This window comes from Ovis aries, chromosome 1 (genome assembly GCF_016772045.2).
Source record: "Ovis aries strain OAR_USU_Benz2616 breed Rambouillet chromosome 1, ARS-UI_Ramb_v3.0, whole genome shotgun sequence".
NCBI lineage: Eukaryota > Metazoa > Chordata > Mammalia > Artiodactyla > Bovidae > Ovis > Ovis aries.
The window spans coordinates 203,398,658-203,422,638 of record NC_056054.1 but is presented as its reverse complement, the minus strand read 5'-3'; the positions used below and the strand labels follow the sequence as shown (position 1 = coordinate 203,422,638).

At 57.0% G+C, this 23,981-nt stretch overlaps 1 protein-coding gene across 1 annotated transcript; it reads left to right on the top strand.

Moving 5' to 3' along the window:
- The first annotated feature begins 1,877 nt into the window (after window positions 1-1,877).
- EPHB3 (EPH receptor B3) lies at window positions 1,878-22,096 on the top strand. The gene is made up of 16 exons (XM_004003826.5): window positions 1,878-2,433; window positions 11,290-11,354; window positions 12,455-13,127; window positions 15,610-15,765; window positions 16,544-16,885; window positions 17,050-17,174; window positions 17,333-17,492; window positions 17,574-17,682; window positions 18,051-18,103; window positions 19,159-19,281; window positions 19,395-19,642; window positions 20,099-20,314; window positions 20,426-20,575; window positions 20,667-20,860; window positions 20,951-21,106; window positions 21,211-22,096. The coding sequence occupies exons 1-16, from the start codon at window positions 2,325-2,327 to the stop codon at window positions 21,317-21,319; spliced, it is 2,988 nt and encodes a 995-aa protein (XP_004003875.4). The 5' UTR covers window positions 1,878-2,324; the 3' UTR covers window positions 21,320-22,096.
- The last annotated feature ends 1,885 nt before the right edge of the window (window positions 22,097-23,981 follow it).

Sequence of the window (23,981 nt, the reverse complement as noted above, 5' to 3'; positions counted from 1 at the left end):
CGTTTAGGACTGGATCTAGGATACTTCATGGTCAAAGGATTAAGTGTGACCATTTTGCTTCTGAGGCAGCTCAGAATCTGATCTCTTACTCTCTGTCCTGAGAAATCTCATGGTATCTGGAGGAGGTTCAGAGGGATGGATGTTTCTCCAGTTAGGACAGTGAGAGGCTGCATGGTGATAGTGACTCTCGGACTTTAGAGCGCATCAGAATCACCTGGAATGCTTATTTGAAATGCAGACTGTTGGGCTCCATATCCCCAGAAATTCTGAGTCCCAACATCCAAGGTGGATGGGTGGCTTAGAATTCTGAGTTTTTAGCAGGCACCTAAGTGATCCTAAGGTGTCTGATGAAGTAGAATGAGTGAATCTGAAAGCTATATAATCCTTAAAAAAAAAAAAAAAAAAGAGCTATAGACTCTGATTCAAATCCCATCCTGCTACTTATGAGCATTGTGACTTGGGGCAAATCACTAAGCCTTTCTAGATGTCAGTTTCGTTTGTAAAATGGGGCTATAATAACATCTACATCTTAGTAAACTAGACTGATTTTTTTTCAGAGTGTTTTTGCACTTTGCAAACATTTGTTGAGCAAATGGGGTAGGAGTCTATTTGCCCAGTTCAGAAACCTGGGGATTCTTCTTAATGTCTCTATCTACCCCATGCTTCTCAACCACCCAATCACAATTCCCCTGAGCTCTGTGTCCTAAAATATCTTAGACCTACCCACTTCTCTCCATCCCCACAGCCACTACTCTGGTCCAAGCCACCACCTTCCTCTGCCTGCCCACTGCACAGCTTCCTCACTGACCTCCCTGATTCCACCCTTGCCTCTTCTCATTCTTCTTCCCAGAGAAGCCATGTTAACCTGATAAAGTAATGCCCCTGCTTCAGACCGTACCTCTTAGGAAGGCCTTCTGAGTCCAAAAAAAAAAAAAAAAAAAATCCTCTGCTCCCCACAGCTACTCCCAAACTTCCTTTTGGCTCCCCTCAGCCTCCAACTCTATATTTAAGATACTCTGAACTTCTTTCCATTTCCTCCAATGAATATCAGTTTCTCGTGCCCCTGGGACTTCACACAAAGCGTGTTTGCTTTGCTTGAGACTGCCCTCCCCGGTCCCCAAACACATATTCTTCGCCTACTATTCATCTTTCATATTTCGACTTGAATGTCATTTCCTCAGGGCCAGACATAGCCATGCCTCTCGCATGGGCTCCAGCAACTCCGTCCTTCCTCCATAACTGTTACACTCTGCGGTGATGACTTCATGCCTGCCTCCACCGCTGTGTTAGCTCCAAGAGAACACAAACCTCTGTCTTATCCATTGCTGTATCGCCAGAAAACTCTAGTCAGTCTTTGGCTCAAAGAATGATGAAATACACGAATGAATAAACAAGTGAGAAGATCCTGGTCACAGGATGTGTCGCAGAGGACGCCCACCTGGTAGTGCGTAAGCCGCGATTAGGTTGGGTCCGGACGTGCCTGTAAAGACAGCCACATGGGGGCGGCCTCAGGCACGCACAGACCACACGGGGGCGCCCCCGGCTCGTTTTACGTGAATGGCACCTCGGACTCAGGTTCGGTTACTAATCACCACTGGGGACAGGAGGCGGGCTTCTCCTTCTGATGGACAGTATCGCTCCGCCCAATCTAATTCATCTTTTCTTTGGCCCCGCCCACCCCAGGAATCAGAGAACCTGAGGGTGGGCGTGACGGAACCGCTGCCAACTGAACTCCGGCGGAGTGCTGTTGAGGCCGAACCAGCGCGCCTGGCGGTCTGTGAGTGGGCGGCGGGTGGCTAGGGGCGGGGACTCCGCGATGACAGGCAGGCGGACAGCCCCGCCCCTCTCATCCAGAGCGGCCGCGCCAGCGCTGGGGACAGCAGAAGTGAGTACGTGAGCGGCGCAGCAAGAACCCAGCTCGGACCCCGGACGGCGCGCGCACCCGGAGTCTCAGATCCCAGTCGGGCCCGCAGGAGACCGCTGGATTACTGTGCACACCGAACTACCACCACTCGCTCCCTCCCGCCCCGGCCCGCCTCCCCGAGTTCTCTGGCTCCGAGCTTTCCAAGCGCCCCGGATCCTCCTGGACCTGTCCGTCCAGATTCCCCCAGGACCAACCTGCCCGCTTACCCCAGGATCGCCCGGCTCAGGGCGCCGCCTGGGTCCCGGAGCCGACTGCCTGGATTGCACCCTCCTTGCCTGGATCTCCTGGGACCGTGCGCGAGCCTTCTCGCGCCTGCCGAGCGGATCCTCCTGCGGGTGCCCGCAGCCCCGCCGGCGCGGCCCGGCGCGGCCCGGCTCGGCTCCCGGAGCCAGTCCCGGCCATGGCCCGAGCCCGCCCGCCGCCGCCGCTGCCGCCGGGGCTCCTGCCGCTGCTCTCTCCGTTGCTGCTGCTGCCCCTGCTGCTGCCCGCCGGCTGCCGGGCGCTGGAAGGTGAGCGGCGTCGGGGGAGTGCGTCCAAGGGTTAAGGTGTCCGGGTCGCCCGAGCGGGAGCCGGGGGTGAGTCTGCGGTGTCGGTCCGATGCGGTCCAGGCGCACTTCGGAGGAGGCTCGGTCACCCGCACCCTCTCCAGAGGCTGGAGCTGGGGTGGCGGGGACGCCTTGGGCGCCGCCTCGTAGGTTCCAGCTGCCGGCTGTCTGCCAGTTGTGGGATCGCAGGCAGCTCGACCTGGGTGAGCGTCCCTGAAAAGTCATGGCCCGGCGGTGAGCTTCTGTAGGAGTGCCAGGCACTCAGAATAGAGGAGCGGCGTCCTCCGCACCTCCTGGTTGCAGGGAAGTGTGCGCGACCCCCACCAGGCAAGGCCGGGGCTCTGAGGCTGCTGCTGGGCTCCCCGGGTTGAGGGGCCGAGTCGGCGAGGAACCTCTTGGAGTTAACCGGGAGAGTGAGTGCGTGCACGCCGCTTTGTCAGGGGATGGCTGCTGGGATGGTGAGGCGGGAGCCTGTTATTGTTGACGGTTTACCGAGCGCCAACTACCCACAAGGTGCTGTGTGCACCGCCGTTGCATACTGCTCCGGCGCTCCCCCTCTGCCTTCTTGCAGGACCCCCACCCCCAGTGCTGGGGTCTCCACCGAACTCCAGAGGTTGTGGGGTTTGTCTCAGGTAGAGCTAGAGCTGATGCCTTACCCATTATCCAGTGGAAAAGGCCAGGCTTCTCCGTGGGTTGTGTGAAACCTGCAGAGAGGGCTGCTGGGAAGGGGGGGGGTTGCTCCAACTTCCACAGGACTGTGCCTGGATGAACAGCCTAAGTGGTTTTGGCCCCCGTGGGAGAGCTCACATAATCCACTTGACACAAGCCTGTGGGGACAGAGGCACTGACACCGGGCAAACAATAGACAGACAGACAGATACACATACATACACACACGGTTTTCTAAAATTTTTGGAGCCATTAAATGAGGCAATAAAAACCTTCCTGAATGTGGAGGAAAGGACACCACAGACTGGGGGAAACTGAGATGACAGGCAGTACTTCTATTTGGTATCTTTAACCGATCTAGTCACTTTCTTAGTTTAAGAACAAAAACATGAATTCTGTGTGACTTGGTTTGTTCTCATGTTCACAGTCGGTAAACTTGAAGGTTGGAAGGAAAAAAGAACAGAGTTACGAGAGAAAGGCATCTTCTGGTGCTTTTTCATTTTCTCCAGGAGGAAAAAAACATTCTTCTGAATCCCCATCGTCTTTTATCTCTGAGCCCATTGGTGCTGACAGACTGATTCACACGGGTGGACACATGCAAATCCAGACAGACACACCGAGGTCGCACCCACACTTGGCGCACACTCACCCACATGTGTGTGATAGGATCACAGGCGTGAGAAACCAGTGTGGAGCTTTGTTGTTGATCGCCTCAAGGGTGTGAGCCTGCTGGAGTTCCCAGGTCTGTGTCTTAGCTTAGGAGAGCCGACACCGGCACACGCGCTTACGGGGCTGTGTGTGCCAGGCCCCAGAGCCCTTGTTGTGGGGTGCGGTGGACGCTGATGCTGAGAGTGGGGCGAAGGGGGGGTGGTTTGGGTCAGGTGAGCAAGGGCTACCTGAAAAGGCTCACCCCCTTCCTTCCTTCTTCCCTCCCTGTGTCCCTTCTTCCTGTTTCCCTTCCTTTATTTCTCCTTGTCACTCTTCACAATCTGCTGGTCCCTTTAGACCCTAGCTGGCAGGTCCTAGCTGGGAGCTGGCATCTGGCTTTCCAGGCCCAGGACATGAGGGGCAGACCAGGAGGCAGAAGCCTGGTGAGCTGCAGCAGCCCAGGAAAGAGAGGGCAGTGGGGCTGTGGCCCCTCCTCTGTCCCTTCCTCCCTCAGCTGTGAAGTGGGGTCTGGGGCTCTTCCCTGACTGCGTGGGTGGTAGCTGGGAGGCCAGGCCAGTGTGGGGCGCTCCTAAGAAGGTGGCAGTGCCTCCCAAGTGTGGCTTTCATTAATTCCTTCACGTTTGCCATATATCAGAATTTAGGGTCTTCAGTTAGTGTGAGAATGAAAGAAAGAAGAGAGATGATGGCTTAGGCGCTGACCCCAGCCCAGTGGTCCCCCTACCCACCTTCCTGCCCTCCCTCACTGTGACCTGGGATAGTAGTGGAACCCACCTCCTAGGGGGTGTTATGAAGATTGAATCCTTAATGTGTGTCAAGTGCTTAGCACATAGCTATTGTTGTTCAAGGATTAACTGTTGTTATTATTATTACCCTAGGGTCTGCTCCTTGGGGAGCACCAGAAAGTGAAACTGGTGTGTACACTTGCCCTGCAGGAGGGAGCTTAGAGGAAGCAATGATAGGGGGAGGAGAAGCTGGTCTGGGGAAGTTGCCATCCCCCCTCCGCCAACCTCCATTTCTCTCCAGCTTTGGGAGGGAAAGGATGGGGTAGGAGGAGACTTGACCTTGACTCCTGCCTGTACCCCATCCTTATTCAGGAACTTGAATGGGGGATGGGTAGATTTGGGGGTCCTGGGCTAGGCCAGAGGGCAGGGCTAGGTGGGATACCCAGCACGGAAAATCTCTTCAGCATCCCCAAGCTTTATGGGTGGAGGATCTCACCCCTTTACTCCAGCCTTCCCTTTGGTTTTGCTAGTATTTGGTTTGCTCTTAGCCTCTGGGGTCATTATATTTAGGCCAGGTTCTTAAGCTGTGGGTGCTGTCCCTCATGGTCTCATTGGTTAGATGCCAACTAGCACCTAGTTGCTCTTCCATCTACACACTTGGGGTTCACCAAGGTTTTGCCTCCAAATATTTCAGTTTTCCATGAGGATAGAGCCAGGGTCCTTGCTTGTCCTCCTTGGTTAAATACCTTTCCTTGCCCTCTAATTGATTCCCCCGCCCCCAACATGCGTACAAATTGCCCTCGAATTTACCCTCAGTCACAGTCACGGGGAAACAGGGCCACCTGGTTGCTCACTCCTCTTTCGTATCATGTTCCCCAGTCCCCCAAGCCAAGATCATTCTCCCCTTAGGGATCATGAGTGGAGTCCAGTAAGTGAGCGGACTAGGAACGGGGTGTGGGATGAAGAAGGATGTCCAGAACACAGGGTCCTCATACCTCAGGTAGGATGAGGAGGTCCCTGTTAGGAAGAGACCGTTTGGAGAAAAGAGAAACAGTTACCAGATGTAAGAGGTGGGGGCTGGTCGGCCTTCTCCCAGGCAAGCCCTGTTGCTGCAGCGGCAGACTCTCCCTGGGGAGGGAGGCGTGTGTGAGTCCACCTCTTTCTTAGCGGCAGTGACCACTGAGGAGGTGGCAGCTGAAAAGTGACAGCGGGCTCGGGTTTCTGTGGCTTTCCCATGTGTTTGAGTGGCCTCTGGTGCCCCTCACCCGTCTGTCTTGAGCTGGCACCTCAGAGCTGCGACGAGGGACAGTGGCGGGTACTCGAGGGAACCAGCTTGCCCGTCACCGTCTTCCCTTTAACCAGAACTGCCGCCCCGCGCCTCCACTGTGGCCTCAGCGGCAGCAAGCTAGCCCAAAGCTGCCATGGGCAAGGCCTCTGCCACCCGGCCTTCCACTAATTAAACAGCATGAAGAGGCTGAATCACTAGGCCTGCATAGTTTGAAAATTGTAGCCCTGCCTGTTGTGCTGAGTCAAACTGGTTTGTCGGGATTGGGCAGCTGGGGGTGGTGGGGAGGGAGACTGGGTACAGCTGGGCACCTGATGGGGTGGGAGTGGCCCCTGCCCCGAGGGCTGGCCCTGGCACCCCGTCTCCTGTCGCCTCTCTGCCCTTAGACTCCTGGTCAGACCGGCTGCGGCCAGGATCCCAGGGAAGCCCTTAAAGGCGAGCTGTGCATCCGCCCTCTGGCTGGCTGGCAGGGCCACGACTGGGGTGGGGGCCATCAGTCCTCTTAGTGTTAGTCGCTTTAGTCGTGTCCAACTCTTTGAGACCCCAGGGGATCTTCCCAACCCAGGGATCGAACCCGGGTCTCTTGCATTGCAGGGTGGGGATCGTGGATGAGCACTGAGGCATTTGGGCTCCTGCCTCTTGCTTCCGCCTCTCTTCTCCTCCCTCTCAGGTTTATTTAATTATAAATCCCCGTGATCTGAGGGGAAGAATGAAAAACAAAATGTGTTCCCTGTTCTGAGATGCGCCCCTCCTCTCTGACCCAGACCTGAGGGCCTTGGGGCCGTGGCAGGGGGAGGGAGAGGAGGTCCTCCAGGTCCTGTGGCAGTGTCTGTTTTAGATCCCTTCCTCCTGGCTGACCATTTGGGTGTGCAGGTTGGTACACGCATGTGCACACGCTGAGGCGAAGGGGAGGGGTGGGAGGGGAGAAGACAGGACAGATCGCTCAGGTTGGTTGTCTGAGGTAGGGATCCCAGGCGGGAGAGGGGGACCGACTCTGGACGAGTCTTCCCTTTCTCTTTGCAGGCAGCGTCCCAGGGCGTGCCTCCTTGCTCAGACCCTATGTGTCTGTCCTCCTGGCCCTGCACATTCTGTTGCCCCAGTCCAGGAGTGTGACCTTTCCTGCTGCCTCACAGTCCGTGGTCTGGAGTTAGGGCTGGTTGGTCCTTGCTCCTGTTCTCTAGACTGTTTTTTATTCTCTGGGTCTCACTGGCACACCTGCTCGCAGGGTGGGGTGCTTTGTGTGACGGGGCTTGGGGATGCTGTGGGATCTAGTAACTCCATAAAGTCATGTGCCCCTGGCCCTTCACTAGGGCAGGTGCCAGGCTCCCGTATGGCCCAGTGAGGCCCTCAGACACATGCTGGTTGCCCATGATGTTCTCCTCCTGGGCCCCCAACTTATGCGTGTACGTGTTGCCTGAAGCTCCTGAGGCTACCTGCCTTCATCCTAGCACCCCCACCCTACCACGGCCCCGGAGCTGGGGACGGTACCATGGTGCTAGCAGGGAAGTGGCCTGCTGCTTGGGCAAGGGCTGTACCTGGGGAGGCTGCACCCTGCCACACCCAGAAGCATCTTCATGCCCCTGCCCCAACCCCAGCCTCGGGACCTGTGACAGCTCCTGCCTGGGCCAGGGCCACAGGAAGCCGGTCTGGGGCTTGTTCCTTCCCTGTGCCTCTGGTCAAGGCTGCCCCAGTCTCTCTGCTTTCTCAGCAGAAGAGTGCCCTCTCCCAACTCTTCTCCATTTCGCTTGAAAACTCACCTCACAGAAAGAACAGGCTTGCAGAATGTGTGTGTGTATGGCCTGTGCATTGAGAATGCAACTCCGAGGCTTTACGCCACCTCTAGATATTGATACGCATACTGTGTCTGCGTGCTCCTGTAGAACGTTTCAGTGCAAGTGGGCATCTGCGCGTGTGCAGCTGATGCTAGTTGTGTATGACTGTGTAAGAGCATGTCACGGCGTCTGTACAGGCAAACTGGTGTTTGTGTTTGCACTTGACTACACTTAAGACTGTGACGTGTGGCTGGCAATAGCGTGCGGCTGGGTGTGTAGGGAGAACGCACTGTTGGCTGCACACACCCTCGCGGATGCATATGTCTCAGGAAATCCGCACATATGAAGGCTGAGAGAGTGAGTCTTTGCCTAAGGCATGCCGAATCTGTGTGTAGGAAAGATTCATTGTATATGGATGTCTCAGGAAGACTGATCTGTTTGGACCAGATGCGTCCGTGTGTCTGTGAAAGGCAGACTGTGTGTGAAAGCGTGTGTGTGTCTGCGGGTGGCTGTGGCTTTGTGTGTTTTTGTCCACCATATGTGGGACTGGTCGCTCTTTAGCCCCAGTGGTGGGAAGGAGCCCAGCCTCTGAGAACTCGGTGAAGTGTGTGCCTCTGTGTGCACAAGCGAGAGCCACACAGCTGCTGCCACGTGGCCATTCACGTTGGCCCCGTGAAACCCGAAAGGGGTGCTGCTTTCCTTCTGAGCACTGGAGCCCCAGTCCCAGAGAGTTCCAGAAAGGCCCGGCGGCCACTTCCTCTGCTTTCCTGCTGGGGGGCCAGGGGTGGTCTGCCCAATGGAGCCTGTTTCTGCAAGTGTCCACTGCCCTCTGGTTCCCCTCCAGCAGCCACATGGCGGGACAGATGGGGGTGGGCGTGAGGTGGGCAGCTGGGGAGTTTGGAGACTGCCCCTTCATTCCTCTTTTGTCCTTGTCCCCTGTACCTGTATCCTTCACCCCAGCAAGTGTGTCCTTACACACACACACACCCTACACATAGGAAAGGTGGGCTCTGGAGAGGTGAGCCTATCCCCCGCAACACCACAGACAGATTCACACACAGCCCCCCTCCCACGTTCTTCCTGAGGCTGGGACACAGGCACCTCAGGGTCTCCCTCCTGCAGAAGGGAGTAGGCCCTTCCCCTCCCCCAGAGAGCAAGCCCCTCCCCAGCAGGGTGACCGAGCCCTTCCTCAGGCACACATGACTCGAAATCTAAGTCCTCTCCTCATTAATGGGAAAAATGTGCCGAGATTGAGCGATGGCCAAGGCTGAGCGATGGCCAAGGGCCGATCCCCTCGCCCCTCCCCCTCTCGCTCCCCAGAAATTAAACAGAAATGAAGAGCCTCCCCTCACCAACCTCCCCCACTCCGCCCCCCTCCCCAGCGCCCCCTCCCTCCCGCCTCTCAGAGCCAGCGCAGGGCTTGTTTTAAACTGTGGAGGAATCTGGCTTGGAGGGGGGAGGGGGCTGAATATTTGGGTTTAAACAGTTCCAGATGGGTTTGGCACAGGCTGAGCAGAAGGAAGTGAGGGAGAGGGAGGAGGGAGGCAGCTCGAGGGAGCGGTGGGAGCCCTGGCCGGCTCGGTGGCGGGCGGCGGGCAGCGGGCAGCGGGCAGACCAGCAGGCGGACTGGCTGGGGGGAGGGGGTGCACTTGGCTCGCGGCTCCCAGGGGCTCCCAGGGACCGCAGCACTCCCGGCTGCTGGCTGGGGAAGAGGCTACTTGGCAACTCCCTCTCCGTGTCTGTCTCCTTAGGCCTCCTTGTCTCTCCATCTCGCTGCCTTTTGTAGTCCACCGCCGGCCATCCCGGCTGTCTGGTCCTAGTCCGCCGCCCCGCACATCCCTGGAGCTTGGGTGCCGCCCACCATCCGCCCGCTCCGCCCCTCCCTGCCTGTCTCTGGGCCCTTGCTTCTGCCCACCCCCATTTCTCTCCCCGACCCCTCCACCCCGGCGCTGAACGTGGTGTCTGTCTGTCTGTCTGCCAGAGGGGCCTGTCAGGCCACCGACGACGACGAAGCTGTGATGGCTCACCCCTCAGCCTGGCCCTCCAGGGGCCAGCTGCTTCTGCAGGAAGGAGGAGGGAGCCGCGCTTCCCAAGTGAATGGCTGCTGCTGGCGGGCCCCCTTTGCCTCACATGAGGGCCTGGGCCCACAGCTGCCCCGTCCACCATCCCCAGCTCAGAGCCAGACTGCAGGAAACGGGCGAAGACCATAAGCCGGGAGTCTGTAGGGTTTGGATCTTTCCCTTCTCCAAGTACCTCCAGCCTGCCCCTACTGTTGATGTAGAGGCCCCAGGAGTTCTGGGGCAATCCTGCCCCATTGCAGCTTGGAGTTGAAGGGAGAACCACTGGCTGTCTTCCAGGCTATGAGAAAAGACTCAGGACCTCTTTCCCACTCCTAGGTGTAATGTTGGGGTTTCACTGCTGAGAGAAGAGTTATTAAGCCAAAACCCAGATCCAGTTCCTAGGGGAGCAAGTTTATGTCAGAAGCATTAATAGACCCATCCTATGGCCAACCAAAGGAAACAGACAAAAAACCCGAAGCTTAGAATGGGATTGGTGCTGCAACAAAGCCCCTGACCCTGGATACACAGAGGAAGGCATCTAACACTAACTTGGGGGTTCAGGGTAGGCTTCTCAGAGGAGGTGACAGCTTGGTTGAGACAAAGTATACACAGGAGCTTTCCAGGCTTTCTGTTTCCTCTTTACAGAAGGGCATATTGCAGTCACAGTACCCGGGTTAAGAGATTGGTTGTAGAGTCAGACTTGAATTTGAGACACGTTTCAAAACTTTTCACCTCAAATTCTAGCAGTTACCTTAGGTCCTATATATATTGTACTTGGGCTTCCCTGGTGGCTTAGACAGTATAGAATCTGCCTACTATGCAGGAGACCCGAGTTCAATCCCTGGGTTGGGAAGATCCCCTGGAGAAGGGAATGGCTGCCCACTCCAGTATTCTTGCCTGGAGAATCCCATGGACAGGGGAGCCGGGTGGGCTACAGTCCTTGGGATGGCAGAGTCGGGCACAACTGCGCGACTAATACCTTCATTTTTTTTTCACATACTGTATCCAGGCATCAGTTTTCTCATCTGTAAAAGGGATACACCGACAGTACTTTTATCCAAGCACTGCAGGAACAACTGAACTAGCTCTAGAGGAGCTGGCTGGGCCTTGGTGGTCCTCACCCCATTCTCAAAGAGCATTCCTGTCCTGTCTGCCAGAGGTGGTTGTGTAGGAGGCTGGGTGGGTGTGGGCTCTGGCCTGTGACTGTTCTCCCATTCCCCTGAGCTTGCGTGGGACTGCGGGGCTGCGCCTTTGTGTTGGGAATGGAGTCAGGGGAGGCCTGGGCAACAGGGTCTGAAGCACACGGCCCTTTGTTCCAGGATAAAGGCCCTGCCAGCCCCTTTGTGTGGAGATTAGCAGAGCCCGTAGGTGTGTGAACCGGCCCTGGCTTCTGCCTCATTAACCCAGACCTGGGGTCAGCAACTAACACCCACTCCCAGCTGGCCCGACAAGACATCTTTGAGGCTGTGACATCTCTGGGAGTGGCTGCAGGGTCTCCTCTGGGCCAGGGGAGCTGAGAGCTTTGGGAACCTGGGAGTACCTGGTGGGAACTGATGTCTGGCATCCTGGACTTTCCTGGGCAACCTCCTTTCTCCTTATCCTAAGCTTGGCCCCTGACCTTTTTTCTCTTGTTGCTTCCACAGAGACCCTCATGGATACAAAATGGGTGACATCTGAGTTGGCATGGACCTCTCATCCAGAAAGTGGGGTAAGACCGCCTCTCCATTTCTCCTGAGTGTTGCTTGCCAATTAGCCCCTTTGCCTCAGCAGGGCTGCCTCTGTCCCCTACTTGTCAGTTTCCCCACCTGTGGCATCCTCATCGTCTGCACCTGTCACCTTCCTCTTTGCCTGCTGGTCCATCTCTGAAAGTGTTTTCATCTCTGACCCTTTAGCCTGCCTCTGTCCTTCCTCCGACATATACACCACCTTTGTCCCATTCTCCCTCTGCCCACCCCTCAGCCTGTCTTCAGCCCATTCCCATCCCTTTCTACCTGGCAGCCCTTTGCATGTCTGTCGTCTCCCTCCTTCCTGGGTCCTTGGGAAGAGCACTGGCTTGGGAACAAGGAAGCTTTGGTTCCAGATCTCTGACTTGCTGTGACTTTGAGCAAGACAGTTTACCTTTCTGGGCCTCCATTTCTTGAATGTTACATTCCTATAGTCCTTGACATCTCTGACGTGTTCTAATCGACCTCCCTCGATGGCCTTCACAACTATACTAAGTTCTGGAACACTGGGTGTGAGTGACATTACAGACCTTCAAGTCATCAGACCTGATTCTGTGACCTTGGGCAAGTCCCTGCCTTTGTGAGTCTTGGCTTCCTCTTCTCTGGAGTGGGAACAACAGATGCATCTTCTTAAGGAACTGTGAAGGTTAAATGTGATGGTAATAGTGGTAATCAGTGTTTATTGGACCTACTTAATTCCTCACAGCCTCATTTACTTTCAATCAGTCCCATTTTATAGACAATGAAACTGAGGCATAATGATAATAAGTAATATAGCTGATACTTACAAAGTACTTATCAGGTGCCCCATTCTAAGCACTTTATTCAGTTAAAGTCATTTATTCCTTAAATATCTTTGTTCTTACCATGTTCCAGATGGGGAAAGGGAGGCCAGGGAGGTTAGGTGACTTAACCTGTAGTCACACAGCAAACAGAGAACTGAGACTGGAACCCACTAGTCTATATGCTCAGCCACTGCACCACGGAAGCATCTCTGTGAAGTAAATGTAACAGGTCAGATCTGGGTTTGTGATAAACACCCGGCAAATGCTGGTCTCACTGTCTGTCTTTCTCTCTTGCGCAGTGGGAAGAGGTGAGCGGCTATGATGAAGCCATGAACCCCATCCGTACGTACCAGGTGTGTAACGTGCGGGAGTCCAGCCAGAACAACTGGCTTCGCACAGGGTTCATCTGGCGGCGAGATGTGCAGCGGGTCTACGTGGAGCTCAAGTTCACTGTGCGGGACTGCAATAGCATTCCCAACATCCCTGGCTCCTGCAAGGAGACCTTTAACCTCTTCTACTATGAGGCTGACAGTGACGTGGCCTCAGCCTCCTCCCCCTTCTGGATGGAGAACCCCTATGTGAAGGTGGACACCATCGCACCCGATGAGAGCTTCTCCCGGCTCGATACTGGCCGTGTCAACACCAAGGTGCGCAGCTTTGGGCCGCTCTCCAAGGCTGGCTTCTACTTGGCCTTCCAGGACCAGGGCGCCTGCATGTCGCTCATCTCCGTGCGTGCATTCTACAAGAAGTGTGCGTCCACCACCGCAGGCTTTGCACTCTTCCCTGAGACCCTCACTGGGGCTGAGCCCACTTCACTGGTCATCGCCCCCGGCACCTGTATCGCCAATGCCGTGGAGGTGTCCGTGCCCCTCAAGCTCTACTGCAACGGTGATGGGGAGTGGATGGTGCCTGTGGGTGCTTGTACCTGTGCCACCGGCCACGAGCCAGCCGCCAAGGAGTCCCAGTGTCGCCGTGAGTGAGGACTGGCCTGGGGGAAGGGATGGAGGATAGGCCTGGGCCACCACTGCCCACTGCCCCCTACCCACCACTTTCCTGCCTGCCAGATCTGGGGCAGAGGGAGGAAAGGGAAGAGGGGTATCAGGTGCCAAAAATGTTGTACAAGAAGGGAGATGAGAGAAAATGAGGAGAGACACCAGGATCGTAAGAGAAATAATGAAACTAAAGAGAGAGGAAGGAAACCATGGGGAATCCTTGACAAAGAGGCACCTGGAGAACGTGCTCAGAGCCATGTGAGGCTGGCAGAGATGCCTGCTTGTCCAGGCCCAAGTGTATGTGTCACCTGGAAATATTGGGTGGGCCTTGGAGCTCCAGGCACCTCATGCTTGGCCATTTAACCTGGGGGTCTCGTCTGCATCTTAAGATGCTACGTTTATAGTACAGAGATCAGAGGCCCAGTCTCTGAACTTCTGAGTTCTGACTCTGCCACTTACCACCTGTGAGACCTTGGGCAAGTCACTGAACTCTTGAACCCTGATTTCCTTATTATGTGCAAAATGGGGGCGTTAGTGGTGATTCCTTCATGGAGCTGTAATGGGGCTGAACTGAGTCAATGCATGGGTGCCCTTGGAACAGTGCCCAGCACATGGGGAAGCAGAGCACCATGTAAGTATCTGCTGTGACTTGCAGGAGTACTGGGATGAAGGGGACAGGGATTGTTTTGTCCTTGATTGATACACAAGAGCAGGCTTCCCAGGTGGCACAGTAGTAAAGAATCCACCTGCCAATGCAGAAGACGTGGGTTCGATCCCTGGGTTGGGAAGATCCCCTGGAAATGCCAGCTCACTCCAGTATTCTTGCTGGGGAAATCCCATGGACAGAGGAGCCTGGTGGGCTACAGTCCATGGGGTCGCAGAGTCAGATGCGACTGAGCGACTGAGCACGTGCACACGCAGGCATGCAACAAGGAGGGTGGGGGGCCTGCCTCTGGTGGCTCGCCGAGACTCCTAAGACCTCACAGCACTAGACTTTCCAGCTATAACCCCCGTTCACGAGAGGTTCTCTCACCTGAGCCTCACCACAGTCTTGTATGGGAGATTCCAGTTACCTCTTCTGTTTAGCCAATAAGGAAGCTCAGAGAGGTTCTGCTCTCCAGGCCTCATGGTGGGGAATGTGGGCACTGGGACCACAGCCTCATTCAGCTGCTGTTACATGTGTGTCAAGGTGCTGAGGGCCTTGTCTGCCCTCCTGGTGCTTGCAGCCTGAAGCTCCAAAGGGTGGGAGCCAGCTCTTCGCACAGGCCTTGGTGTGGGGGGGCTGGTGGCCGTGAGACTTCATGTCTGCGCTGTCATGGGAAGGTGAACAGTGCCTTGCCCGGCGCCTCTCCACTCCAGTATGGGAACCTGCCCCCAGACTTCCTCCTCCTAAGTGGAGACAGGGGGTGGGGGTGATGAGCCTGACAGCCTGAAGAGGGGCTAACACTCCGCAGGTCCCTGGCAGGAGATGCATGCTGGTTCCCATGGCAACCAGGCTGGCCTGGCCCCTGCCCCCTCTCCCACTAGCTCAAAAGAGCTTGGATGGAATATCACCTTAGTCAGGGGAGATTAAACCCCAGAGAAGGCATAGCCCCAACTCCGGGCATCCCACACTCAGGATAACCTTCTAGAAAGCAGTTGTGTATGGACAGGGTGACCATATGTGTTAGTGTGTCCAGGGCAGTCCTGGTTTACACCCATCAAGCTATTGTGATTATTGTGACCCCTTTTACTCTCAAAGCAGTCCAGTTTGAGTAATAAATCATATGGCCATCATAGATATAGGGGATCTCCAGAAACCCAAGTCCAAGTCTGGGCTCCCTCTTGCGATTGGGGTTCCCCTTGTGGACACTTTGAGGCCTCTGAACTCCAGGTGACCTCAGCCTTCCTGCCTGGTTTCTTTCTCTCCTTTTCTCACCCCTTCTCAGCCCCTACCCCTGCCCCAGGGCAGAAAGGAGCTGCTGCCCTGCTCCTGGTGGGCGGGGAGAGAGGTGGGCCGTGAAACTCAGAGTCCTCAGAGTCCCCACCACTGGTTGTTCTGGAGTGTTCTTGAGGTTCTTTAGGAGTAATTGCCCTTGAGTTTCAGGGAGGGGTGGGGGCATCCCAGCAGAGTAGAGGATGCTGCCAGCCTGCTAGTGGTCTCTTCCCATCCCCCTCCACTTCCTCCTCCTCCCTCTCTCTTCCCTGCCTCGACAAGTCCAGGCTGTCCAGGTGATGGAGCTGACGTCGTCTTCCATGAGGCCCCAGGGGTGGGGGTGGGGGAGGGGTGGGGAGGAATCCGCTGACTTGGGGTTTGCCTTTTGTAGCTGCAGTCAGAGTTAGGCAATACTAGCATGGGCCGCACAGTCTGGGAGGTGGAGGGCCAAGACCTGTGCTGGGGAAGGGCCAGATTCCCATGGAGGTGTGGAGGGTTATGTCTGCAGGAAAGGGAGCTGAGACTTCCATCCTCTTCTCCCCGACAGCCTGTCCCCCCGGGAGCTACAAGGCAAAGCAGGGAGAAGGGCCCTGCCTCCCCTGTCCACCCAATAGCCGCACCACTTCACCAGCCGCTGGCATCTGCACCTGCCATAACAACTTCTACCGCGCAGACTCCGACTCCGCAGACAGTGCCTGTACCAGTGAGTGGTGGCGCATCTTCATGTTCTCCTCTGCAGGCCAGGCTGGGGATGCCTAGACAGTCTCTATGAATATCTCCACTTTCCAGATGGGGACACTGAGGCTCAGGGTGGGGGTTAGATGTTGTGCTCAACCATGGCGCAGGTAGGACGTGACCAGCCCCTGAGCCGGAATCCAGGTGAACTGAAAGGCTTAGCCCTCCACCAATACTTAATAAGCATCTGCTAGCTCCTAGCCAGGTATCAGGAACTGTCTAGGACCCTCCAGTTTACTGCTGGTTCTTCTGTCTAGGACTGCTATTCTTTTGGTCCAGCTCCAGCCAGAGAGGGGGCCTCACATCCCTGGGGCAGCCTGGTATTCTGCTTTCTCTCTACTCTGGCCTTTGGTGCCAGGCATTGCCAGGCGCCAGGAATGATGCAGTCAACTGTCCTAGGAACTTGCAACCTGGTGGGAGAAACAGATGTGGAAACAGATAACAACCGTATAATGTGCTAAATGCAAAGCTGGAGGGATGCCCAGGAATGGTTACGGGAGTACAGAGGATGGGGAGAGGAGGAATCAAGGAAGGTTTCCAAGAGGAGGTGACCTCTCAAGTTGAGCCTTAAAGGCCAAATAGGAGTGTGCCCAAATAGGAGTGTGAAGAGGCATAGGAAGGGTATTCTGCATATGAAAGCAGAGGCAAAAGCAGAGGCAGGAAGCAGCTTGGAGAACACAGGCACTCTGGGCAGAGGGTGGTCCCGGGACCCCAGCTCACTGCTCTCCCCCTCATCTTCCCCACAGCTGTGCCATCTCCGCCCCGGGGTGTGATCTCTAATGTGAATGAGACCTCACTGATCCTTGAGTGGAGTGAGCCCCGGGACCTGGGTGGCCGGGACGACCTCCTCTACAATGTCATCTGCAAGAAGTGCCATGGGGGCCCCGGGACCATGACCTGCTCACGCTGTGATGACAACGTGGAGTTTGTGCCTCGGCAGCTGGGCCTGACCGAGCGCCGGGTGCACGTCAGCCACCTGCTGGCCCACACGCGCTACACCTTCGAGGTGCAGGCGGTCAACGGCGTCTCCGGCAAGAGCCCTCTGCCCCCCCGCTATGCGGCTGTGAATATCACCACCAACCAGGCTGGTGAGGAGGGCACACAGGAGGGTAGGGCCTGGTTCATCTTCCCCCACCCAGAGCGGAGTTGTCTGGGGCCTGCCCATGGACCACCGGGGGGCCCCTGGGAACTGGGTCCTTGGGGAGGATGCCAGAGCCCGAGAAGCCCGTGCTGAGCCCCACCCCTTCCCCAGCCCCCTCCGAAGTGCCGACACTGCGCCTGCACAGCAGCTCCGGGAGCAGCCTGACCCTGTCCTGGGCACCCCCAGAGCGGCCCAACGGAGTCATCCTGGACTACGAGATGAAGTACTTTGAGAAGGTCAGAGCCCCACGGGGCAGGAAGAAGCCCTGGGCAAGAAGACCGCCCCAGATAGTGTCGGGGGCCCCTGGGAGGGAAGCTTTGGGCACTGAGGAGGCTGGGCAGGGACCAAGAGACGTCAGGACCCACTGAGACTGAGTGTCCTCCTGGCGTTGCAGAGTGAGGGCATCGCCTCCACCGTGACCAGCCAGAAGAACTCCGTGCAGCTGGACGGGCTGCGGCCTGACGCCCGCTACGTGGTCCAGGTCCGTGCCCGCACGGTAGCTGGCTATGGGCAATACAGCCACCCAGCTGAGTTTGAGACCACAAGCGAGAGAGGTACATGTCCCCCCACACCTGTCCCCGCACCACCCACGCTTGCCACCCCTCCACTCACCTGTGCCTCCCCCTCGTCTCTAGGCTCCGGTGCCCAGCAGCTCCAGGAGCAACTCCCCCTCATTGTGGGCTCAGCCACGGCTGGGCTGGTCTTCGTAGTGGCTGTGGTGGTCATCGCTGTCGTCTGCCTCAGGTACTGATGGGCTCGGGGTCCACTGGAGCATTCTTTTAGTGCCCTTGAAACCTCTCAGCACATGCGTGACCATCACCCACATTAGACCTGGAACCACAGCCTTCCTAGGCCCAGGGTGTCATTACTGGAGAGGCCCTTTCCAATCCACACCCATGTCTTCATTTGTCCCCTCCCTGTCCCCAGATTCCCTCCGGGATCATGTCCACGGAGCCTCTTGTCCACAGACCCAGAGGCAGCTGTAACCACTGACCATGGGACCAGGCACTGGGCCATCCCCTGTGCACTCTGCCCCTCCTATGAGCCCAAGGGTTCCCTGAACCGAGGGAGCCTGGACTTGTCTCAGGCCTCCCTTCTCCCCTTCCCCCTAGGAAGCAGCGGCACAGCTCTGATTCGGAGTATACGGAGAAGCTGCAGCAATACAGTGAGTCTGTCTCCTCATTCCCACCTCCCAAAGCTCCCTTGGTCCCTGCAGGGCTTGGGGATACCCTCTTCCCTGGCTGGGACTTCATTCCTTTAACTCCTCCCCTGGCTGCCCCGTCCTGCTTCCAATTAAGTGCCGTTTCCTGAGCCCCTACCTCACTCCTGCTGGCCCCAGATATGAGTGAGATGTGACCCCTGTCCTAGAGGTAGTTAGTCTTGTGAGAAAGACAACATACCCACACACAGGAAACAATGAGAGAACAATTCAGTGTTAAGTCGGGGGTTCCTGCTACAGAGGGCAGTAAGAGTTCAGAAGAGAGGAAGGCTTTCTGGAGGAGGTAGCCTTGGGCTGAGCTGAGACAGGTGAGATTTAGCGGGGTTTAGAGAGGTGGAAGGGGGAGCATTCTGGGCTAGAGGAGTCTCTGGAAGGTAGTGGGTGAGGTGGAGAGAATGCCCAACTGTGGGGGCAGTGAGAAGACTGGTTTGACAGCTGCTGGGAAGCCAGGCTGGGTAGTTGCGACCAGTCCTTGAAGGGTCGTGAAAGGCAGGCAGAGGAGTTTGGACTTGACTGCACCATAGGTAATCTGAAAGGCTCTCAAGCTGGGGAGCAATACAATGAAAGCATTGTTGTAGAAAGACAGGTATGCGGGCTAGATAGGTGAGAAAAGTCCAGAGGCAGAGAGCCCAGCTGGGCGGCTATTGCAGTAGTCTGGGTGTTGATGGCCTGGCAAGGTCAGGGGCAGAGGGAATGAGGGGAGGGATGGGTCTGAAACAGGCTTTGACGTGATGAGAGATGAGGGAGAAAGGAGAATACTAGGTGTCTAGGTTTTATGGTTGCTAGTTCTCACCAAGGGGACAGTGGAGGGTGGGGACAGGGGAGCTCTAGCTTCATCAGAAAGGAATACAGAGCAGGCTTAGCAGGGAGGTTGGGAATGTGCTCCTATGGGGGCAGGGGATAGGGAGGAAGACTGGGGCAGGATCTGGGTGGCAGAATTCCCTCACTGTCCTCAGCCCAAGGATCTGGCTCCCTCTCATGCCCACCTTTTCTTCCTGTAGTTGCTCCTGGAATGAAGGTTTATATTGACCCCTTTACCTATGAAGACCCTAATGAGGCTGTGCGGGAATTTGCTAAGGAGATTGATGTGTCCTGCGTCAAGATAGAGGAGGTGATTGGAGCTGGTGAGTCTGTTGGGGCGCACAGTGGGGAGGAGAGGCTGACGGTTACCCCTGGGGGAGGGTGGAGGCCAGTTAGGTACACAAATAGCTTAGTACCTGTGCCCTGTGCTGTGCAGGGGAGTTTGGAGAAGTGTGCCGGGGTCGGCTGAAACAGCCCGGCCGCCGGGAGGTGTTTGTGGCTATCAAGACCCTGAAGGTGGGTTACACGGAGAGGCAGCGGCGGGACTTCCTCAGCGAGGCCTCCATCATGGGTCAGTTTGACCACCCCAACATAATCCGGCTGGAGGGCGTGGTCACCAAAAGTCGGCCAGTCATGATCCTCACTGAGTTCATGGAGAACTGCGCCCTGGACTCCTTCCTTCGGGTAAGAACCCCCTTCCACTCCCTAGACAGCTAGGTTGGGTAAGCCACTCGCTCCCACAAGTCAGACAGACCCTATACAAGCCCAGATATTTGCTGAGGTGGCCCAGTGCAGGGAGAGAGCTGGACCTTCAGAGCCAAGAAGACCAGCATTCTCATCCTGACTCTGCTCCACTGCTGCCTGTGTGACCTCAGGCTTTACTTAACCTCTCCGAGTCTCAGCTGCCTTGGTTGTAAAATAGAAATGGGTCCTCACAGAGGTTAATCGGTGATATATACAGATGCTGGCCACACAGGAGGGCAGCTCCTTACTCTCAGTGCACAGTGGATGTGGTCAGAGGGGTAGATGAGGTGTGGTCTTGAAGGACCTGGGAAGGTGGGCAGGCAGGCAGGTCCTGGATGGAGCCAGGGCCAGGCAACAGGGGATCGGCCGCCTCCTGAGCCTCCTAACTGTCTCCAGCTCAACGATGGACAGTTCACAGTCATCCAGCTGGTGGGCATGTTGCGAGGCATTGCTGCCGGCATGAAGTACCTGTCCGAGATGAACTACGTCCACCGTGACCTGGCTGCCCGCAACATCCTCGTCAACAGCAACCTGGTCTGCAAAGTCTCAGACTTTGGCCTCTCCCGCTTCTTGGAGGATGACCCCTCTGATCCCACCTACACCAGCTCCCTGGTACAGGAAGCAGCTGGGAGGGAGACTGGGGGCGGGGCCAACCAGGCAGGGGCTCGGGGCTGGGGACCAGCCCCGAGACATAGGGTGAAGGGCGTGTGCCCCCCTCACCAGGGCGGGAAGATCCCCATCCGCTGGACTGCCCCAGAGGCCATAGCCTATCGGAAGTTCACCTCTGCTAGTGACGTCTGGAGCTATGGCATCGTCATGTGGGAGGTCATGAGCTACGGCGAGCGACCCTACTGGGACATGAGCAACCAGGATGTGAGTTGGACCTGCCAGAGCGCTTGGGTGGGTGGGAGCTGCTGGGGAGCCAAGTGGTGGCTCACTCCAGGGTTCCTGGCTCTTGGCTCAGGTCATCAATGCCGTGGAGCAGGATTACCGGCTGCCCCCACCCATGGACTGCCCCACAGCACTGCACCAGCTCATGCTGGACTGCTGGGTGCGGGACCGGAACCTCAGGCCCAAATTCTCCCAGATCGTCAACACCCTGGACAAGCTCATTCGTAATGCCGCCAGCCTTAAGGTCATCGCCAGTGCCCAGTCTGGGTCAGTACCTCAGCCTCTGCTCCCAAGCCAGCAGCCCTAACCTGCTTCCCCCAACATCAGGACTCATCAGGTCCCCTCTTCTTCCCACAGCATGTCACAACCCCTCCTGGACCGCACGGTCCCCGACTACACCACCTTCACAACAGTTGGTGACTGGCTAGACGCCATCAAGATGGGGCGGTACAAGGAGAGCTTTGTCAGTGCGGGGTTTGCATCCTTTGACCTGGTGGCCCAGATGACTGCAGAGTGAGTGTGCCTCACATTTGGAGGGCCGGGGCTGGGGACTCTGAGCTGGGCCCGAGTGGTGGGCAGGAGGGGAGGCACTGACGCTGCCCTTGGCCCCTCTGCAGAGACCTGCTCCGGATCGGGGTCACCTTGGCGGGCCACCAGAAGAAGATCCTCAGCAGTATCCAGGACATGCGGCTGCAGATGAACCAGACGCTGCCTGTGCAGGTCTGACACCCAACTCCCACTGGGTGCGTGCCCCACCAAGGACTGTACAGGAACTTCGACCAGCCGACTGGACTTTTGGACTTTTGGATGCCCAGCCTTAGGCTGTGGCCCAGAAGATGGAAGATTGGGAAAGGCCCAAGCTGGGACTTCTCCTCCAGGCCTGTGCTCCCTCCCCAGGAAGTGTGCCCCAAACCTCTTCATATTGAAGATGGATTAGGAGAGGGGGTGACAACCCCTCCCCAGCCCCTCGGGGCCCAGGCCTTCCTCCTCACTGGTGGGGGGATCCCCACCACCTCAGACTTGGCTGTTCATCAGTGCTGGAGGTCCTGGCATGGTCAGGTGGGGAATAAGCCTGGGTTCCAGGGCCCAGCCCTGGCAGGGGTCTGGCCCCCCAGGTAGGCAGAGAGCAGTCCCTCCCTCAGGAACTGGAGGAGGGAACCCTGGGAATGGGGAAACGTAAGCCCCCTACCGGAAGCCAGCTGGCACCTCCAGTTTGCACAGGGACTTGTTCTGGGGGCTGAGGGCCCTGCCCCACCCCCGCCCTTGGTGCTGTCATAAAAGGGCAAGCAGGGGCCAGCTGAGGAGCAGCCCCTTGCCCCCCAGAGACTGACTCTCAGAGCCAGAGGTCGGATGTGTGTGTGTGTGTCTGAGTGTGTGTGTGTGTGAGCGTATGTGTGCATGCACTGGCCTGCACAGAGAGCATGGTTGAGTGTGTAAAGGCTTGGCCCTGTGCCCTGCCGTGGGGCCAGTTGGGCCGTCAGCGGAATAAAGGCAATAAGATGATTCTCTTGCCCCGCCTCATTCCACCTCTCAAATTCATGGCCTCTCAGCCCTGGCCCTTCAGAATTCCCAAGAGTCATTGGGAGGCCAAATGCAGGCTTCTCCAGGCTCAACTTCCTTTTTGTGTTTCAGCCTTATTGAACCTAACTTCTTGGAAGTGGGGTGATAACAGTATAGAGCAAACTCCCCCAGAGCTCCTTCCTGCTAAGGCCCGGCCATTCCCGTTCCAGGGGCTGTCTGGGCAGACACTTGCTTCTGGATGGTGTTTTATAGACTGAGCCCTTTCACACTCGTTGTCTAGAAGGAGCTGGGGGTAGAGGGAGTTGATCAGCACCCAGGGTCGCAGGGCCCAGGACAAAGAGGATGGGACCGCCCTGGTGTTCAGATGCAGAGGGCAGTCCTTTTCAGCAAGTGTCTGTGGAGAAGTATGGCTACTCTTTACTGAACAATTCCCATATTCCTGGCACTGGGCTAAAATGCTCCATTTATACATGGATCTTATTTAATCTCACAACAACTGAGCCAGGGAAGGAAGTATTTTTATCTCTTTTTTACAGAGGAGGAAGGGGAGAGGTTAAGTAACTTGCCCAAAGTCGCTGAGCCAGTAAGTGAGGCCCGAGGCTGGGATTCCCACCCTGAGACTGCCTGCACACTTGAAAGGTTCAGAGGATAAATAACCAGAACCAGAGAGAGGGTTAGGAAAACAGCTTCTGGAAATAAATGTCAAAGGAGAAAGGGGGTGGAGTGGGAATGGGGACTCAGAGGCCCCTTAGATGCAGAAACGTATGTGTGTGTTGGGGGCGGGGAGGGTGCGAATGCAGTGACTTTCCCAGTGTCAGAAGGAGGGAACCTTGGGCAGTAAACCTTTGTGGCGCATAGAACAGGTTTCCAAGGAACCTGCCGATCCCAAATTAGAGTCTGGCTGGACCCGGTAGGGAGTGTAGGCAAAGCCTTGTGGATCTCCTGGTTCACACGGAGCACTTCTTTCCAGGCAGGGCAGAGCTTCGTAGCAGAATTCTAAGTGGGGGCGGTAGCTAGGGTTTGGCGATGCTGAAGGGCTGCAGGCAACGGGCAGCTATTTCAGGTGCAGGGGGCCAGACCCCGGGAGGCAGACCAGGCCGGCGAGAGTAGAGTTGGTCCAAGGCGCAGGTTGAGGCACTCGACCCGCCAGCCCAAAGCCTGACAGGCAGAGGGGCAGAGGCCGCTCCGCCCCTCGCCGCGCGCTCACGCGCTGGGGCTGCACCCTTAGCGCGGCTCTTTAGTATTCCCCCCACGGAGCCCAGCGGCGCTGCAGAGGCTGCCCGGGGGAGGGGCGCCCCGCGAGGCTCAGGCCCCGGGCGGTGGGGCCGGGGGAGGTGGGACGGGAAGCCTCGGGGATCCGGGACCCGGTGGGACGGAGCCCTCCTCTCTTCCCTAGCTGGGAACTCTGCCGAGGGCGGGAGCTAGAGAGGACAAGGTGGGGGACCCAGGCGCCGCCGCTGTCATCGGCACGAGGTGTGGCGAGCGGCCAGAGGAGGGGAGGCGGTGTTGAGTGGCGTCCTGCGCCGCATTCCCGGGCTGAGGACTCAGATAAAGGGGAGGGGGTGTTCCAAGCTCCTGCTCAAGTGTCCCCTTCCTGCTCTCGAGGCCCCGGGATGGGGGAAGGTCCGTGGCCCGCGTCTCCTGGAGTGACCCCCTCACTTATTCCTTCACTGTAATCATTTTAGCGGGACTCTGGGATGGGGGCTTGGCCCGAAGAGGTAGGGCATCGCCGCAGTGGGTAGGCAGAGAGGGCGGGACCGTGGGCTTCGAACGCCGAGGGAGGGGTTGGGGTCTGGGAGCCGCACAGTGAGGGGGCACTTGGTGGGTGCCCTCCAGGACGATTTGAAAGGGGCATAAAGTACTCTGT